Source organism: Silurus aristotelis (assembly GCF_946808225.1).
Source record: "Silurus aristotelis genome assembly, chromosome: 1".
Classification (NCBI taxonomy): Eukaryota; Metazoa; Chordata; class Actinopteri; order Siluriformes; family Siluridae; genus Silurus; species Silurus aristotelis.
The window spans coordinates 12,346,228-12,367,133 of record NC_139574.1 but is presented as its reverse complement, the minus strand read 5'-3'; the positions used below and the strand labels follow the sequence as shown (position 1 = coordinate 12,367,133).

At 41.1% G+C, this 20,906-nt stretch overlaps 2 protein-coding genes across 2 annotated transcripts in view; both read left to right on the top strand.

Moving 5' to 3' along the window:
* The window catches only part of slc12a7b (solute carrier family 12 member 7b), a 335,443-nt gene that overhangs the window by 226,100 nt on the left and 88,437 nt on the right, over nucleotides 1–20,906 (top strand). The gene's annotated exons all lie outside the window — the stretch shown is intronic.
* Nucleotides 1,845–5,621, top strand: aoc1 (amine oxidase copper containing 1). The gene is made up of 5 exons (XM_083546105.1): nucleotides 1,845–1,985; nucleotides 2,501–4,042; nucleotides 4,272–4,560; nucleotides 4,814–4,946; nucleotides 5,058–5,621. Exons 2-5 carry the CDS (start codon nucleotides 2,503–2,505, stop codon nucleotides 5,325–5,327), a joined length of 2,232 nt encoding a protein of 743 aa, XP_083402231.1. The 5' UTR covers nucleotides 1,845–1,985; nucleotides 2,501–2,502; the 3' UTR covers nucleotides 5,328–5,621.

Genomic DNA, 20,906 nt, shown 5'->3' with positions numbered 1-20,906 from the left:
TTCAAAAAAATAAGCTATAAACTATAATAGAGAAAATAAAAGATTTTTTAAAGGAAATTTTGTCAGAACATGATCACAGAGATACGTGGTAGATTATCCTACACCACTACTATCTTGATTAAAGTTTACAGACACCTGGTAATAAGTATGTTATGGTCTTTATGAGCATCGCATTCCACATTTAGTACCAATTTGCTTTTATAATAGCCTTCACTTTTATGGGAAGATGATCCACTAGATTTTTGAGTGTGCACATGGATGTGTGTGTCCATGAGCCAGAAGGGTGTCAGTAAAGTCAGGTACTGATGTAGGTGAGGAGGCCTTGGGTGCAGCCAGTGTTTCAATTCATTCCAAATGTATTCAGTAGGGATGAGATCAGAGCTTGATACCAGGCCCATTTAAGAATCTCTTCAAACCACGTAAACCATATCTTCATAGAGCTCACTTTGTGCACAGGGGCATTGTCATGCTGGAACAGGTGTGGGTTTCCAAGTTTAAGTGGACGCAAAATTGTATTATACCACATCCAAAGGTGCCCTATCCATTGTGCACCTCCAGCTTTGTGGTAACAGTATGGAGACGAAACACATATGACAGGAAAGGTCAGGTGTCCCAATACTTGTTGATATACAGTAGTGTACTTCCCTATATTTCATTTATATTACCTTACATGAAAAATGCAAAGAAGTACAGAGCAAGGAAATTGTGATCAAGGAAATACAGGAAAGTGTGATGCATTATAAAGCCATTAGCTGAAAGGTATATTTCAGCTTATAAAAATACATTTCAGCAAACAGGAATTATTCAAGCACCTAGTAGTCGAGACAATATCCAAACTAATAAATAATAAAACTAATTATTATTGCAGCCAAAGGAGAATAGCAAAACTGGTTCAAGCTGACAGGAAACCTAAAGTTACTTAAATAATCATGCTTTACAGCCAGAGTAAGCAGGAAATCGACTAAGAATACATAGAATGTGGAATCTTAAAAATGACCTCTGGGAAAAATATTGCTTGCTGTCCAGTTTTAATGAGTTCACTGTAGTCTCATACTCCAGTTGTCAGTTGATCCAATGAAGGGGTTCTGTTGCTGTAGCTCATTCGCCAACAAGTTTTAATGTGTTGTGCACACTGAGATGCTTTTCTACTAAACTGCGCAGGTGATCTTCTTTAAACCAAATCTAAAATGTAGAAAATGCACTACTTAAATATACGACACCTATTGTATTACTTATTACATGTGTAGTTTATGCAAATTTTTGCTTAGGATCATAAAGGGTTCCAATAAAAGTGCCAATAATTCCAGAGGGCAATGTAATACTGTAATTTGAGTGAGCCATTGAAATGTCAGCGTGGAAAATTAATGTTCATTGTTGCTCAACAGTTACATGTCCTTGTGCAAGTTGACTTCATGAGATTCACTGAAAGTTAAATGGATGATACTATATATGTTACAGCAGGTCGTCAATTTACTAAAAGGAAATTTAAAAACGTTGCCTGTTGCCTACAATAAATGTTTTCATTTATATATACTGTAAATATAAAATCTATATAACTTTATTAAATTAAGCAAACAATTCCTTATTCCTGGCACCCAGCCATAATATACTGCATAATTAACATGCAGTTTTTTATAATTATGTAATTGAATTAAAGACAATTTAATTAAATACATAAATTCTTTCTCGTTTTATCAGGATAATTTCACCATAAAAAAAGGCAAAAAACTACAGCATAATCATTAGTCATTTGTTCTGACAGTTTTATGACGTAGAATTGTCCAATCCTTGGCCAAGTATCAAATCTTGATGCCTGATAAAAGCAACAATGCCAGAATAGAAGAGTTCATTTCATATCCAGCTTGCTATCCAATAGGACTGTGGGGGAAAAACTACATCTGCTCAGGCTGGGCTGAGTAAACACACAAGATACAGTGACACATTTAAGAACACATCAAAAGAAGAATTGGAAATAACAGCAATAGGTAAGACCATTCTATGATTTATTCTTTTTTAATACTGCATTGCTTAGTTTGACTTGTTTTTCTTTTGTAAATGTGAAGTTGCTGTAAAAGCCCTAAGCAATAGGAGTTACATAATGTCTGGCAATAAATAAAGCATGTTTACACATTTGTGGGACTTTTTATGCACCATAGACTGGTGTAGTAGTTACAATTGAAAATGTATGAGCAAGGTAAACTTTTAAAAATAAAATATTTTATAACAACGATCTTAAAGCACATTGCAGCTGCTTTTAAAATATGCAGTGTTATTTCATCACTGTGCAGAGGAGTTCGTAAAAGGAAGGTTTCACTTTTTCCTACTAGTTAAAGAAACAGTTAAATTAGAAAAAGGTTAAAAATAATATATATCTCAAACGTGGCCATAGTTCAAAGTTTATTTGTATTTCTGAATGAAAAATTATATTGACAATTTTTATGCCCATATGATAATTAACAATTAGGTTATTTTATTGCAGTCTGACTTTCTATTTATGTAGGTATGGACATGTGGTTGCCTTTGCTGCTACTAGCTTCTGTAGGCAGTCAGGCTGCTACATCTAGAGCTCGAGAATGGGCTCATCATGGGGCCCCCATGTTTGCTGATCTCTCTCCTGAGGAAATGAAGTCTGTGAGAAACTATCTCCACTCCTTAAGTGAGCTCGGCCTTTCTTCAGCACGAAGCAAGGCCCTCAAAAAGAACAGCATCCTTCTTATAGAGCTACATGTTCCAATGAAGCATGAGGCTCTGCGGGCACTGGACAGGGGACAGGCAAAACCATCACGCAAGGCTCGGGTGGTGATACAATTTGCCAACCAGGCCCAGCCTAATATAACTGAATATATTGTTGGTCCTTTGCCTTCTCCAAAATCCTATCAGCTCAAGACCTTTAAAGGTGACCGGCCCATCAGCTTTGAGTCCCGGCCGATCACATATGTAGAATATGGGCATATAGAAGATATTCTAAACAAGGTTGGAAAGAAATTAAACAAACTTTTGTATGAGAGCACAGGTTTTACATTTGGAAATTGCACCAATCGATGCTTAACCTATTCTGACATAGCTCCTCGTGGACTAGAACCAGGGGAGAGACGATCCTGGATCATGCTGCAGAAATTTGTAGAGGGGTACTTCATTCATCCTGTTGGTTTTGAGATTCTTATCAATCATAAAGACCTGGACCCAGAGAAATGGACTGTGGAAAAAGTGTGGTACAATGAACAATACTTTGACAGTGTGGAGGAGCTAGAAGAGAAGTATGAAAAGGGAACAATCAATAAACTTAAGCTGCCTGAGCATGATGAAAACGATCTCTTTTCCACTTACATTCCTCGTGGCCATAGCAACACACGCTCAAATATTAACGGGCCAAAGTTTGTGGAGCCTCAAGGTACCAGATACCGGGTAGACAAAAACTTTGTGGAGTATGCCGGATGGTCTTTCGCTTACCGCGTTCGCTCATCTGCTGGGCTGCAGATTTTTGACTTGCGTTTTAATGGCGAACGAATTGCCTATGAAGTCAGCCTGCAAGAAGCTATTGCCTTCTACTCTGGAGACACACCAGCTGCAATGCAAACAAAATACATCGATGCTGGCTGGGCAATGGGAACCTCTGATTTTGAGCTTGCACCAGGTATTGACTGTCCTGAAATTGCCACTTTTGTTGACATGTATCATTTCTACGATACAGACAAGCCAGTCAGATTTAAGAATGCATTATGCATATTTGAGATGACAACAGGCATGCCTCTTAGAAGACACTTCAACAGCAACTTCCAAGGAGGCTACAACTTCTTCGGGGGCCTGGAAAACCATGTTCTTGTGATAAGAACCACATCCACTGTTTATAACTATGACTACATCTGGGACTTCTTGTTCTATCAGAATGGAGTAATGGAGTCTCGGGTTAGTGCTACAGGGTACATACATGCTACATACTTCACAGAAAACGGACTGAAATACGGAAGCAAGGTTTACGACTATGTTCTCGGAAATATGCACACACATCTTGTTCATTACAAAGTGGACCTTGATATTGCAGGTGAGCAATAGCATTGGTGCAACCTCAGATTTTTGTAATGCACTTCAAATTATTGCCTTTGCATGACTTAAATACATAGAACTAGTTTTTCTGACATAGCCTAATCCAACATATTCTTATCGCAAGATCAACTTTAACATGAAGGAAGTAATCTTGGCCCAAATCTTCATCTTGTTATCTTCCTCCAAAAACCTCCTCATGTTTTCTTTTTTCCCTCTCTCTTGTTTAGGGCGTGACAACAGCTTTGAGTCTATAGACCTAAAATATGTCAACTTCACCAACCCCTGGAGTTCTCGACACACAATCAAACAATCCATCCTCTCCAGGACGCAACATGAAACAGAACGCAGTGCTGCCTTCCGCTTTGGAAAAAAGTTCCCTCGTTATTTGCACTTCTACAACCCCAACCAGAAGAATAAGTGGGGGCACCAAAAGGGTTACCGTATTCAGTTTAACTCACATGCGAATACTGTACTGCCACGTGGATGGAAAGAGGAGAATGGTATTCCATGGACAAGGTATTATTAATCAAAAAAATTATCCATGTGCATGCAAGGTGAACAAATTCCTTACCTAAAAATCTAGTGCTACAAAGAGACACAACAAATTTGCACTAATACACATCTTGTGCATGTCAAGAATTCTTGTCTTTTAACAAGGACAGTTATATTAACATATCAAAATGTACTTTTGATCAGTTGTCCTACACAGGCTCAGTAAATTAGATAAAAAATTATTGAAGATAGTGACTAATCTTTGATTTTTGAACAGATATCCTTTGGCTGTAACTAAACATAAGGATAGTGAGCCCACCAGCAGTAGCATCTATACCCAAAATGACCCATGGGAACCTGTTGTTTCATTTGAGGACTATATCCGCAACAATGATAACATTGTAAATCAGGTATGGCCTTGTTCTTACTGTGATAACCATAAAAAAAATTTACGCTCAGAAAAAAAAAGCATGCAGAGACGTAGCATGTGTTACTTGTGTCTTCTGTGCTCCCTTTTTCAGGATTTGGTTGCCTGGGTTACTGTGGGATTCTTACACATTCCTCATTCTGAAGACATTCCCAACACAGCAACTCCCGGAAACTCTGTAGGCTTCTTCCTTCGACCATTCAACTTTTTCAACGAAGACCCCTCTCTCTCATCCTTCAACACTGTCATTGTGCGACCAGATGAAGAGGGTAAACCGAAAGTTCAGAGATGGACTCCAGAGGTTGTCGGTCACTGTGTCTCAGAGAAGCCTTTCTTCTATAATGGCACATACGCCGAAGTCTAGAATGCAGAATACAGTTGTTTGTAAAGTAAATTCTATGAGGAACTGTACACCATCTTCTCACATGCATGCATATATGCAACCTACTGTACTTAAATATACAAACTTTGAACTATATGTGTAAATATAAGGTTTGACACAATATTAATCTCATTAAATATGAATGTGTAGGTATTGCTTTTGTTTTGGGATAATTGCTTATATTATGAACAATATGAAAATGTTTCTATTTCTGGATGTCTTTTTATTATTAAAGACGCAAAAATAAAATGCCTGGGAAACCAGCATGTAATTCCATGTAGAATTGGCCATTTTGTTTATTTCAAGGGAAAGATGTCATGCCAAGGCAGAGCTCTTGAGAGGTATTTTATAATGAAATAGGGGTGCGTCTCCATGGTTCGGTATTATGCACCAAGAGCATCCAGGAAGCAGGATGCACCATCCGCAAGCTTATATGTCTCAGCAGTCCTGAGATGTTGGAGTTCAGTCAAAGAAAAGATTTCTTAGGCAAATGATCCTGATTTCTCTCAGCAAACAGACTTACACTACAGAGCTCACCTGCAGAGTCACCCATGGTAACCTAGAAGTGCAAGAAAGAAAGAAGAAAGCAACCCTTTTTTTTGTTGTTGATCCTTTTAACACAAGAATAAATCTACTAAACAATACAAAACAATTCATAAACAGTGAAGGACGATTTAAAATTTTATTCATTTATCATTTTAAATATTCAGATTGTCGAAGGGAAGAGACTTAATCTAATTAGAACTTTTCATTTTAAGGTCAAAGTCTGAAAGTGCATCTATGAGATTAACTAGAAACTGCAAAAAATATTTGTTATAATCCTAGGAGTAAGAGTACAGTACACATAATAGCAACCTCTGTACCAAAGCTGATTCATGCAATCAGCCAATCATGTGGCAGCATACTACTCTAGAGACTGCTGTCTGTGAAAATTAAAACTTTCCAAAATGCTCAAACCAAATCCTTTTGTCACTAAGAGCAATGCCATGGTCATAGTCACTAATACCACACTGATGTTTGACTATCTCAAGCTCCTGACATGTATCTGCACGATTTTATGCATTGCACTGGTGTTTAACAATGTTTAATAGGAGTTCCAAATAAGAAGGCAAGTATGTTACAAATAAAATAATGTGTTTTAAATTAATATTTAATAATAGAGCTATTGTTAGCATTAAAAAGTTATTGTTCCCTAAAACACTTGATAGCTGATAGGTGATGTCAAAAAAACAGCAGGTCTGTCTTAGTGGAACTATGTGTTGTGTTTCACATTGCAGGAGCAAAACCATTTGGAGCTATAAATGTCACAATGGCTTTTTTTTTTACCAGTATGGAGCTTTTATAGGCAAATGGTCTAGGTTGTGGAAAACTAAATTAATCTGATCTGACTTTTTTTTGCCTCATACGTAAAGAAGCAAGCTGCTGTGTTTTGAGCAAACTAAAGTTCCCTTACTGAGACAGCAGAGCAGAATGACATGGCAGGGAATAGCAGTTCGGAAAGTACCTACAACTCTATGTAGAGCTGACATTCTAAAACATTTCCATAGCAACAAGAACCCATATATCACCATACTTCAAAGTTCACAAAACAACGTTTGACACATACAGTAGCTCAATCGCTCTTTCTCTGTCTTTCCCCTGGGTGTGAATATATACAGAAACACACACAATAAATCTCTAGGAACAACTTTTACTCTTTACAGATTAACTTATATATATATACAGTGGGTACAGAAAGTATTCAGACCCCCTTGAATTTTTCACTCTTTGTTATATTGCAGCCATTTGCTAAAATCATTTAGGTTCATTTCTTTTCCTCATGAATGTACACACAGCTCCCCATATTGACAGAAAAACACAGAATTTTTGACATTGTTGCAGATTTATTAAAAAAGAAAAACTGAAATATCACATGGTCCTAAGTATTCAGACCCTTTACTGTGACACTCGTATATTTAACTCAGCTGCTATACATTTCTTCTTATCATCCTTGAGATGGGTTTACACCTTCATTTGAGTCCAGTTGTGTTTGATTAAACTGATTGGACTTGATTAGGAAAGCCACACACCGGTCTATATAAGACCTTCCAGATCACAATGCATGTCAGAGCAAAGGAGAATCATGAGGACAAAGGAACTGCCTGAAGAGCTCAGAAACAGAATTGTGGCACAGATCTGGCCAAGGTTACAAAAAAATTTCTGCTGCACCTAAGGTTCCTAAGAGCACAGTGGCCTCCATAATCCTTAAATGGAAGATGTTTGGGACGACCAGAACCCTTCCTAGAGCTGGCCGTCCGGCCAAACTGAGCTATCGGGGGAGAAGAGCCTTGGTGAGAGAGGTAAAGAAGAACCCAAAGATCACTGTGGCTGAGCTCCAGAGATGCAGTCAGGAGATGGGAGAAAGTTGTAGAAAGTCAACCATCACTGCAGCCCTCCACCAGTCGGGGCTTTATGGCAGAGTGGCCTGACGGAAGCCTCTCCTCAGTGTAAGACACATGAAAGCCCGCATGGAGTTTGCTAAAAAACAGAGAAATAAGATTTTCTGGTCTGATGAGACCAAAATAGAACTTTTTGGCCTTATATCTAAGCGGTATGTGTGGAGAAAACCAGGCACTGCTCATCACCTGTCCAATGCAGTCCCAACAGTGAAGCATGGTGGTGGAAGCATCATGCTGTGGGGGTGTTTTTCAGCTGCAGGCACACCACGACTGGTTGCAATCGAGGGAAAGATGAATGCGGCCAAGTACAGGGATATCCTGGATGAAAACCTTCTCCAGAGTGCTCTGGACCTCAGACTGGGCCGAAGGTTCACCTTCCAACAAGACAATGACCCTAAGCACACAGCTAAAATAATGAAGGAGTGGCTTTACAACAACTCTGTGACTGTTCTTGAATGGCCCAGCCAGAGCCCTGACTTAAACCTAATTGAGCATCTCTGGAGAGACCTAAAAATGGCTGTCCACCAACGTTTACTATCCAACCTGACAGAACTGGAGAGGATCTGCAAGGAGGAATGGCAGAGGATCCCCAAATCCAGTTGTGAAAGACTTGTTGCATCTTTCCCAAAAAGACTCCTGGCTGTATTAGATCAAAAGGGGGCTTCTACTAAATACTGAGCAAAGGGTCTGAATACTTAGGACCATGTGATATTTCAGTTTTTCTTTTTTTATAAATCTGCAACAATGTCAACAATTCTGTGTTTTTCTGTCAGTATGGGGTGCTATGTGTACATTCATGAGGAAGAAGAATGAACCTATATATATATATATATATATATATATATATATAAACTTGAAATAGTGGGTAGAGGTTGATATTTCTGCATAATACAAGCATTTATTAAAAGCACAATAATCATCCAATACAATACAAACAGTATCACTACTTAATAGTAGTACTAAAGCTGCTTTCTTTCTGGCCAAGAGACTTTTTTTTTTTTTTTTTTTTTTTTCCTTCCTTTCCATGGAAAAAAAACACTTTAACAGTTCCAGTTAGTCATTAGTGTTGGCTCTAGAAAACAAGTCATGCCATTCTAATTTATTTTTTTTATGCAGTGTTATTGACACCACTCCCATGCCTTTAACTGTTATTTTTATCAGGAAAGTGGATGTTTAATATGTTCAAGTGAATTACCCTTCTTATCACAAATAATTGAATTTTTTTATAATAATAATTTTCCCTTTATTTGGTAAAATGAGGGCTTTTTAAAGCTCTGGGATTTCATTCCAGATGTGCACAGACTCTTGTGCATATGAAATGTGTTTACTTTTGTAACTTTGTTGATGTGCTGTTTTTTTTGTTGTAGATCCAGTGCAGGCTTTATACTATTCAAAATATTTGTATTTTTTTGTATTTGTATTATTAATATTGTATATGTTAAATACTTTCTTATAATCACAGATCCACCTACTTCATAAGTCTCCAGTGTAACTATCACAAACTTCTTTGGTTTCCTGTTTTATTCTAAATTAAATGTAAAAAATTTTAAAGCTACAAAGCTGTACATGGTCAATGCCCTTCCTTGCCCTGTAGGCTCTTTCCATCTGTATAGCCATGACAGTACATTTAGATCTTCTGGTTCTTTTTCAATTGTTGGCATTTAATGTTATGAAAACAGAAATGAGACTTAAAAGAATTACATTTCAAAAGCATTAAGCCTCAAAACTTGATAACACTAAATATAATATACAGCCAAAAGTATTTGGACACCTGAATATCACACTCATATGTGCGTTGAATATCCCAGTGAAAATGTAATCCTTTAGTGTTATATTAGCAGCCACTCTGGGAATGTTTTACACTAGATAATGGAGTTATGCTGTAAGTATTTGTGTCATTCACAAATGCATTTATTCAGACTGAGCTAATGACTTCAGTGATTTTTGACATTCTAGACGATCCCCAAGATGTTTGGTGGAGTTTGGATCAGGGCTATATGGCAATCACTTCACATCAATGCTTTCATTCCAGACATGGCTTAGTGCCCAGGGGTTTGGGTGTCATACTTCCAGTGAAGAAGAAAATGGAATGCTACAACAAACAAACACATAATTGTGTGTTATAGAGAAACACAGAAAAAGAAGTTTGCAGAAAAAACAGAGATGGATAGGAAGACGTATGCAAAACATATGGAAACATATGACCTCGAATGTATTTTATGTATTTTGTAAATGTTATTACTCTGTAATTCCTCTGTCACTTTGAAAAACATCTTAATTCCAGTGCAGGACAAAAAATTTTAGAAGAAATCACGTGTTTTACAAAATCCCCTTAGAAACAGCCCGAGCCAGAAAAGGGAATGTCTCTGAGCAACAAGGCTAAGTGTAAAAGCACACACACACACACACACACACACACACACACACACACACACACACACACACACAGCAAAATGTAATATAATATAATTATATTATATTAATAATTTTGCAAGAACTTTTAATTCTAAGCTTCTGTCTGCATTTTGATTAAATGATTTACTTAGCTACAGTAATTATATGGAAGCATTATAATGCATACAGTAAAGATACACAAGATACAGACTTTCAGTAATGTCAATTTTTTAAAAATACTCGTCATCATAATATTCAAAGTCCTTCTAGATGTGGGTATGGGTATGACTCATGGGGACTTCTAAATAAAACACAGTAGAATTTCCTATTAGAAGCAACATAAACTTTAGGCATAAGACTACGTTATTGTACAACCCTGCAGCCTAGTGTTCACAGTAAAGCATTACACAAGATTAAAGGCATGATACCACCTGGCTTTGTCAGACTACCTATTTTTATTTAGTTAAAGTTGTGTGAAACTATTATCGAGTACACATAAAGTAAGCACTGTCAGAACATTCCCTAAAGTGAATAGCTGATTAAAAATAATAAAGAATGTAGGAAAAATTAAAAATTCTATTGTGATTTAAAATATTTGTCTCAAAGTATTTGTACCAGTATCACAAATGTTGTAATGTTATACGCTCAGGTTTCATAAAAAAAAAAAATAAAAAAAATAAAAGATAATTTATTGGTATTTGTATTGCCACATGTATGTAATTGTATGAAACAGTAAATTGTGCATGAGTAAACTTGAATAACATACAAATTAGCCCACATGTAACAATGGATGTGTATGCTAACCTTCTACTGGTGAATGGCTAATGTTTTAGTTTTTCTGGGAGCATGAAATAGGGAAATGCAGCACCTTGCAAACTTATACAACGACTAACGACAGTGATAGGGTGATGAACACAACCACTAGTTTAAGTTATGTAACCAAACAATGCAGCATACTGATTTGAATGATCATTTTCACTAAATGAGAGTCAAAAGTTTAGCTTGAGGCGGCAGCTTAGAACAGATAGATATTTTCAGAAATAAATATGTCTTCGAAAGATCTTTACTTCAGATGGATCAAATAAACCCCTAATTAGCAGTTATAATTTCTAAAAAAGACAATTTCTACTGTGCAGCTAATGTATTTTTTTTTATGTTCTCCATGCATTCATGTTCCATCTGAGATTCCCTGTAGCATGATATGTCTAGAATAAGTGTACAAACATTTGTAGGATTTACATGGAAGTAAAATTGGAATCAGCAACAGAAGTGATTCTATTTTAGAATTGAACTAACCATTGGCAAGGTTACAGCAAGGTCATAATAATCCATAGCTTCTCAGTAAGTAGTTCAGGCTCACAAATTAGTCCTAAATAACTAGATGTTATGCACTTGATGCAGTTAATGTTAAGTTCTACTTGTTTTTGGAAATTTGAATTTGTAAAGATTAAATGTGGTCTACTGCCATCACTAACATTGGGTATTATAAAAAAAAGACAATATGTGATTATTGTAGGTCACTGTAGAGGTGGAAATTCTGAACCTAGAAAAACATTTAGGTTTTATTTCATAAACTAGTTCTGCTACTAGTCATGCAATAGTGAGTCACTGCTTTATTTTTAATTACCCAACCCCAGCTCAAGTAGCTGGTTATATTATTGGTGTGAAATATCTCAATGTACTTTGTCATTCCCTTAAAATAACCAGGAACAGCTGAGACAAAGCCTGGTAGGCATGCCAGTTAATGTCAGACATGAGTGCCATTTGGAAAAAACAATCACATTATCTGATGAACTCTGTCTGGCCATCACTGAATAAATAGTAGATAGAGGGTATGTGTCAAATGCATACCTATAGCTACTTATTCACTTTGGTTAGATAGATAAAAGTTAAGAAAAATATCATGAAACATTGATTAATGTATACATTTGTATAATTGTTACATAAGCAATCTAATGCTAAATATATTTAGCAAAGACTGATTCATTGTTTGCTTTTCCCAGTTTAAGCAGTAAACCCGGATTAGCATCTAGGCTCCATATGTAATTAATTCAATTCAATTCAATTCATTTTTATTTGTATATCGCCTTTTAACAATGGACATTGTTTTAAAGCAGCTTTACACAGATAATGTTGTAATAAAGAATTAATGAGATTGTTCCCTTTCAGGAACTTAACCCAGCCATTAGGGGGGCACAAGCCAGTGTACTCTTAGTGCCGGTCCCAAGCCCGGGTAAATGGGGAGGGTTGCGTTAGGAAGGGCATCCAGCGTAAAACATGTGCCAAATCAAATATGCGGATCACAAATGAGAATTTCATACCGGATCGGTCGAGGCCCGGGTTAACAACGACCGCCACAGGTATCGTTAGCCGACAGGGTACCGGTGGAAATTGGGCTACTGTTGGCCGAAGGAGAAGAAGGAGAGGAGGAAGGCGTCTACAGAGACGGCAGGAAAAGGAGCAGTGTAGGAGAGTAGAGGTTCGGGTTGGTACTTTAAATGTTGGTACTATGACGGGTAAAGGGAGAGAGATAGCTGATATGATGGAGAGGAGAAAGGTAGATGTGTTGTGTGTTCAGGAGACCAAGTGGAAAGGGAGTAAGGCCAGGAACATTGGAGGTGGGTTTAAACTGTTTTACCATGGTGTGGATGGGAAGAGAAATGGTGTAGGGGTGATTCTGAAAGAAGCATACAGTAAGAGTGTAGTTGAGGTGAAGAGAGTTTCTGATAGGGTGATGATCGTGAAGGTGGAAGTTGAAGGGATGATGATAAATGTCATCAGTGCCTATGCTCCACAAGTTGGCTGTGAGATGGAGGAGAAAGAAAGATTCTGGAGTGAATTAGATGAAGTGGTAGATGGTGTACCTAGGAAAGAACGATTGGTGATTGGGGCAGACTTTAATGGGCATGTAGGTGAAGGGAACAGAGGTGATGAGGAGGTGATGGGTAGGTATGGTTTTAAGGAGAGGAATGTGGAAGGGCAGATGGTGGTAGATTTTGCTAAAAGGATGGAAATGGCAGTGGTGAACACGTATTTTAAGAAGAAGGAGGATCATAGGGTGACGTATAAGAGTGGAGGAAGGTGCACACAGGTGGATTATGTTCTGTGTAGGAGATGCAACCTGAAGGAGATTGGAGACTGTAAGGTGTTGGCGGGGGACAGTGTAGCTAGACAGCATCGGATGGTGGTCTGTAGGATGGTTTTGGAGGCGAAGAAGAAGAGGAGGAAAGTAAGGTTTGAAAGAAGAATAAGATGGTGGAAACTGAAGGAGGAAGAGTGTAGTGTGAGGTTCAGGGAAGAGGTCAGACAGGGGCTTGGTGGTGGTGAAGAGGTGCCGGATGATTGGGCAACTACTGCAGGAGTGATGAGGGAGGCAGCTAGAAAAGTACTTGGTGTGACATCTGGAAATAGAAAGCAAGACAAGGAGACGTGGTGGTGGAATGAGGAAGTGCAGGAGAGCATTAGGGGAAAGAGATTGGCAAAACAGAAGTGGGATCGACAGAGTGATGAGAAGAGTAGGCAGGAGTACAAGGAGATGCGGCAGCAGGTTAAAAGGGATGTGGCGAAAGCCAAGGAAAAGGCATATGAGGAGCTGTATAAGAGGTTGGACACTAAGGAAGGAGAAAAGGATTTATACCGATTGGTCAGGCAGAGGGACCGAGCTGGGAAGGATGTACTGCAAGTTAGAGCAATAAAGGATGGAGAGGGAAATGTGTTGACTAGTGAAGAGAGTGTGTTGAGAAGATGGAGGGAGTATTTTGAGCAGCTGATGAATGAGGAAAATCAGAGAGAGAGAAGGTTGGAGGATGTGGAGTTGGTGAAGCAGGATGTAGATAGGATTAGTAAGGAGGAAGTGAGAGCAGCGATTAAGAGGATGAAGAATGGAAAGTCGGTTGGACCAGATGACATACCGGTAGAAGCGTGGAGATGTTTAGGAGAGATGGCAGTGGAGTTTTTAACCAGATTGTTTAACAGGATTCTGGAAGGGGAGAGGATGCCTGAGGAATGGAGAAGGAGTGTGCTGGTACCGATCTTTAAGCATAAGGGAGATGTGCAGACCTGCAGTAACTACAGGGGAATTAAGTTGATCAGTCACACCATGAAGTTATGGGAAAGAGTAGTGGAAGCCAGGCTGAGAGAAGAGGTGACCATCTGTGAGCAACAGTATGGTTTCATGCCGAGGAAGAGCACCACAGATGCCTTATTTGCTTTGAGGATGTTGATGGAGAAGTATAGAGAAGGACAGAAGGAGCTGCATTGTGTATTTGTGGATTTAGAGAAAGCGTACGACAGGGTGCCGAGAGAGGAGTTGTGGTATTGTATGAGGAAGTCAGGTGTGTCAGAGAAGTATGTGAGGGTGGTGCAGGACATGTATGAGGACAGTGTGACGGCAGTAAAGTGTGCAGTAGGTACGACAGACTGGTTCAGGGTGAAGGTTGGACTGCATCAAGGATCGGCCCTGAGCCCTTTCCTGTTTGCAGTGGTGATGGACAGGTTGACGGACGAGGTCAGACAGGAGTCTCCCTGGACTATGATGTTTGCAGATGATATTGTGATTTGTGGTGAGAGTAGAGAGCAGGTTGAGAAGAGCCTGGAGAGGTGGAGATATGCGCTGGAGAGAAGGGGAATGAAAGTCAGTAGGAGTAAGACAGAGTACATGTGTGTGAATGAGAGGGAGGGCAGTGGAGTGATGCGGTTGCAGGGAGAAGAGGTGGAGAAGGTGGAGGAGTTCAGGTACCTGGGGTCAACAGTGCAAAGTAATGGAGAGTGTGTTAGGGAAGTAAAGAAAAGAGTGCAGGCAGGGTGGAGTGGGTGGAGAAGAGTGACAGGAGTGATTTGTGATAGAAGAGTATCTGCAAGAATGAAAGGGAAAGTTTATAGGACTGTGGTGAGACCTGCGATGTTGTATGGATTAGAGACAGTGGCATTGAGTAAAAAACAGGAGGTGGAGCTGGAGGTAGCAGAGCTGAAGATGTTGAGGTTTTCGTTGGGAGTGACGAGGATGGACAAGATTAGAAATGAGTTTATTAGAGGGACAGCACATGTAGGATGTTTTGGTGACAAGGTGAGGGAGGCGAGATTGAGATGGTTTGGACATGTGCAGAGGAGGGACATGAATTATATTGGTAGAAAAATGCTGAAGATGGAGCCACCAGGTAGGAGGAAAAGAGGAAGGCCAAGGAGGAGGTTCATGGATGTGGTGAGGGAAGACATGCAGGTAGTTGGTGTAAAAGAGGCAGATATAGAGGACAGGGTGGTATGGAGACGGATGATCCGCTGTGGCGACCCCTAATGGGAGCAGCCGAAAGAAGAAGAAGAAGAAGAAGTTCCCTTTCAGGAACTTAAGCTGCATTAACAATGCTTTGGGAACGCTTCCTCGTTGTCCACACTCTGAATTACGTGTGTAATCTGGCCAACAGAGAGATGCAATGTCACCGGCGCGGTGTCGTCACGACCAGGAAGTATAAAACGTGCATGCGGTGGAGCCAAAGCTAGTTTTTGTTTCTTTAGTAAGCCCTCCATGTGTGTGATCTGTGTGTGTGAAAGAAAAAAATATGAGTAAGAAAAGCAAGCTGACAGTTCGTACTGTAGCCGCATATCCATGCGGACCCTCCGCTCACGGAGAGCGCTCTTCAAGGAGGGTGCTCTCCCTTGTGTCTCTGGCCCCACTGTTGCTGAGACAGACGCCATTGGATATTGTGGGGCTCACAAGCAGACCTGGCAGAGGGCTTGGGGACGGGCCCTTTCTCCCGCCTCACCTGCTGGCTCTAGTGCTAGCTCCCTGGGTTCGGAAGCATCCTTTTGGCGGTTTCTTTCCCCAGAGAAGCTGCGCTGCACTCTACCTTTATTCCTCTGAGGAGGGGAAAGGTATGGAGATCTGCAAGCCCACGGACAGCCATGTGCTGTATGAGGAGCTCCTGTAAGTAGTAAATCGTGCTGCTTCCAAGCTTGAATTGGCTTGGCCAGACGAAAAGCAGAAGCAGTGCCCACCTAGCAAGCTGGATGAATGCTTTCTGTGCGCTACAGCACTACCTCCACACTGGTGTCTGCGCCTGTATGCCTTCCCCCTATTGCTCTGCTCCTGGAAGTTATGGAGGCTGTGGCTGTGGCCCCTAAAGGGGCACAGTTCTTAGAAGCCGATCTCTCTACCGAAGTAGTGGAGACCATCCTCCAATACAGAGCTTTCTCCACATGGCACCTGTTCTCTGCATGCTGTGAGCACCACCAATTGGACCCAGTTAACTGCTCGGTTGGTTCAGTGCTGGAGTTCCTGCAGGAGGAAAGTATACAGCAATGGAGATGGAGTATACAGCAATGGAGATGGAGGTCTCTATCAACCCTGAAAATGTACGTGTACACTATTGCAGCTTATTGTGCTCCGCTTGCTAAACAGTCGCTGGGTAAACACCCCTTGGTGACACGTTTCCTGCACGGCACCCGAAAGCTGAGACCCGGGAAGCAACCTGAGTGTCTGTGTTGGACTTGGCTGTTGTGCCGGAGGCTCTGTCAAAGCCCCCCTCCGAGCCAAAGGCAGAGGTGGCCCTTACGTAGGTATTTGTCAGTTAAGACTGCCTTTCTTCTCGCTATATCCTCCTTGAAAAGGGTCGGGGGCCTACAGGCTCTCTCCATGGCCCTGTCCCTTCTGGAGTTCACCCCTAGCATGACCAGTGCCTTTTTTTTTTACCTCAGACCGGGGTATGTACCTAATGTGCCCTCTGTTCCCCTAAGACCTGTCGTGCTGTAGACATTCTATTCTTCTCCTTTTTAAGCCCCTGACCAGGAGAAGATAAACGGGCTGTGTCAAGTGTTTACATACATCAACAGGACAGAACCCTAAAAAATAGGTTTCCTGCCAACAAGCAGACTCCCAGTAGGTGGATTGTGGATGCCATATCCTCTTCTTATGAGTCCTCTGGTCTCTCCGCACACTTCAAGGCTCACTCCACTCGGAGTGTGGCGGTCTCTAGGGCCTAGGCCCCTGGAGTCCCACTCTGGGACATTTGGAAAACTGTGGGCTGGTCCATGAAGTTGCCACTGCTGGGCCCTTCAGCAATGACCTAAAACCCTCCGCTGCTCAATTGTAAGTCGCTCTGGATATGGGCATCTGCCAAATGCTATAAATGAAATTATAATGTAATTATATTTGTTAATTGAAGAAACATTTTTGAAAGATTGCTTTACTCTTTGTCTTTTTTATAGCTTGTTTGATCTTTGTTTTATTCTGGCATATTGAAGAGGCTGTTGTGTTGATCTTGGGTAAAGCAAGACGTTGGGGACGTACAATTTAATTTGTATTTAAAAAAATAAAACCTCACAAATTAACAGTGTTTTCAATAATGTGTTTTTGTGTTGAGGATTAGTGCATATTTGCGTTCAATATAAGGAAAATACTCATGTACTGTTAAAATCAGATACTCTAATATTTTTACTAAAGTCATATTGGAATTGGTGATTTTTAACTTTTATTTGAGTAATTTTCGCAGTAAGGAATGTATTCTTTACTCTTCTGTAAATGCAAGGTAAATAAACTTTTTTTTATTTATTCTAGTATGTGAGCAGTAACCTAGCTTTGCGTTAGAAAGGGCATCCAGCTAAAAACATGTGCCAAATTAAATATGCGTATCACAAACCTTAATTTCATACTGGATCGATCATGGCCCGGGTTACCAACAACGGCCACAGGTATTGATGGCTGAGGTGCAAAAAACAGCATGTAGTGTAGCGCCAAGGTTGTCTCGTTTTTACTGTGTACTGCGTACCACTGTGTATAGTAGAAATGACAATAAAAGCCTCTTGACTTGACTTGACTTGACTAATAGACTAATAGATTCAAGGGTGCAAAAAACAGCATGTAAACAATATAATAGAGTCAAAGGTACAAAAGACAGCATGTAAACAGTGTAGTACGGTAAAGTATAAATAATAAATAAATGATGGTGGAATGGGCTGAGATGAGTAATGAGTGTGTGTTAAGTGTTAAGTGTTGAATCCATGTTATACATCTTAGTAACACACATTGAATGAGTGTGTGTGTGTGTGTGTGTGTGTGTGTGTGTGTGTGTGTGTGTGTGTGTGTGTGTTTTCAGTCTTTCAGTTCTGTGTATTGAGGAGCCTGCTGGCTTGCGGGAAAAAACTGTTGCACAGTCTTGATGTGGCAGCCCGAATGCTTCGGAACTGTTTACCTGATGGCAGGAGGGTGAAAGTGTGTGTGACGGGTGTGTGTGTGGTCGTCCACAATGCTGTTTGCTTTGCGGATGCAGCGTGTGGTGTAAATGTGCATAATAGAGGGGAGAGAGACTCCGATGATATTCTCAGCTGTCCTCACTATCCTCTGTAGGGTCTTGCGATCTGAGACGGTGCAGTTCCCAAACCAGGCAGTGATGCAGCTGCTCAAGATGCTCTTAATGGTCCCTCTGTAGAACGTGTTCAGGAAGGGGGGAGGGAAATGAGATTTCCTTAGCCTTCTCAGGAAGTAGAGTAGAGGTTGAGTGACCAGGTGAGGTTGTCCGCCAGATGAATTTGGTGCTCTTGACGATCTCCACTAAGGATCCATCAATAATCATTGTTCTTGCTGATTAGACCCACCACGGTCGTGTCATCGGCAAACTTGACGATGTGGTTCGAGCTGTGCATTGCTACACAGTCTTAAATCAACAGAGTGAACAGCAGTGGGCTGAGCACACAGCCCTGAGGGGCTCCAGTGCTCAGTGTGGTGGTGCTGGAGATGTTCCAGTTAGTTCCTGATCCGGACTAACTGAGGTCTCTCAGTCAGGAAGTCCAGGATCCAGTTGCAGAAGGAGGATGTTCAGGCCCAGTAGGCTTAACTTCTCGATCAGGTGCTGAGGAATGATTGTGTTGAATGCTGATTGTGTTGAAGTCAATGAACAGCATTCGTACATATGAGTCCTTGTTGTCCAGGTGGGTGAGGGCCAGATGGAGGGTTGTGGAGATGGCATAGTCCGTGGAACGGTTTGGACAATGCACAAACTGCATGGGGTCCAGGGAGGGTGGAAGATGGGTCTTAATGTGCCTCATGACGAGCCTCTCGAAGCACTTCATCATGATGGGTGTGAGCATGATGGGACGATCGTCATTGAGGCAGGAGACAGTAGATATCTTCGGCACGGGAAAAATGGTCGTTGTCTTGAGGCACGTGGGAACAATCTTGCTATTTAGGGAGATGTTGAAGATGTCAGTGAACATCTGCTAGCTTTTCTGCACATTTTCTGAGCACTCTGCCAGAAATGTTGTCAGGTCCAGCAGACTTCCGTGGGTTAACTCTGCCTAGAGTTTTCCTTACTTCAGCTGTGGTTAGACAGAGCACCTGGTCAGTGGGAGGAGGGGTGGTCTTTCTCGCCTTCACGTTGTTCTGTACCTCAAACCGGGCGTATCGTTCAGCGCATCTGTGAGGGAGGCTTCACGGTCACAAGCAGGTGGTGTTGTCTTGTAGTTAGTGATCGCCTGGATGCCCTGCCACATGTGCCGGGTGTCTCCGCTGTCCTGAAAGTGGTCGTGGATTTTCTTTGCATGTGTGCGGTTCTCCTCTCTGATGGCATGGGACAGTTTGGCCCCTTCGCTGTTTTTAAGGCGTCTTGTCCCCTGTTCTGAAGGCAAAGTCTCTTTGTTTCAACAGCACATTTGCAGTCATCCACGGCTTCTGGTTGGAGCGTGTAGTGATGGTCTTGGAGATGGTCACATCATCAATGCATTTGCTTATGTAGCTGGTCACTGTTGATGTGTACTCCTCCAACTTGATGGAATCGCCCTTGGTTGCAGTCTCTCTAAACATGTCCCAGTCAGTGCACTCAAAACAGTCCTGAAGAGCAGAAGTAGCTCCTTCTGGCCAGGTTTTCACCTGTTCCAGAACCGGTTTAGACGAGCGGTCTGTATGCTGGAATTAGCATAACAGAGATGTGGTCTGAGTAGCCGAGATGGGGGCGGGGTTTCGCACAATATGCGCCGGGGATGTTTGTATAAACAAGATCCAGTGTGTTCGCTCCTCTCTTTGCAAAGTCCACATGCTGATGGAGTTTAGGGAGTACAGTCCTGAGATTCACATGGTTGAAATCTCCGGCGATAATAAACAATCCGTCGGGGTGAGCATTCTGCAGGTCGCTAATAGCGGCGTAGAGTTCACACAGTGTCTCCTTAGCATTAGCGCTGGGAGGAATGTACACGCTGACAATGAAAACAGTGACCCCCTTTCCCGGCCACCAGCATCAGGTGACACCGAGGGCTGGGGGCCTGGTCTTTGTGGCGGAGGTAGCAGCAAGCCGAGGTCCCAAAGGTTATTGATAAATTCATCATGCAGATTATTGATTGCATGATGCCTGTACCGTAACAGTGTCTGGTGGTTGGACACATGAACACAGCTGACTCTGGTGTACATGTATTGTGAAAGGTCGGGCTAAATATGGTGAAAGCACCATTTTTGGATTCGGAGAGGCCACTGCGAGCTACTGCCGCGCCGCCATCTTGAAATGGATCTTGCTTTCATGTTGTGGATAAAAAGAGAAATGGTGTAGGAGTTAATTCTGAAGAAAGAGTACAGTACGAGTGTAGTGGAGGTGAAGAGAGTTTCTGATAGGGTAAAGAACGTGAAGCTGAAAGTTGAAGGGGTGATGATAAATGTCAACAGTGCCTATGCTCCACAAGTTGGTTTTGATATTAAGGAGAAGAAAAAATTCTGAAGTGAGTTAGATAAAGAGATGGAGAGTGTACCTAGGAA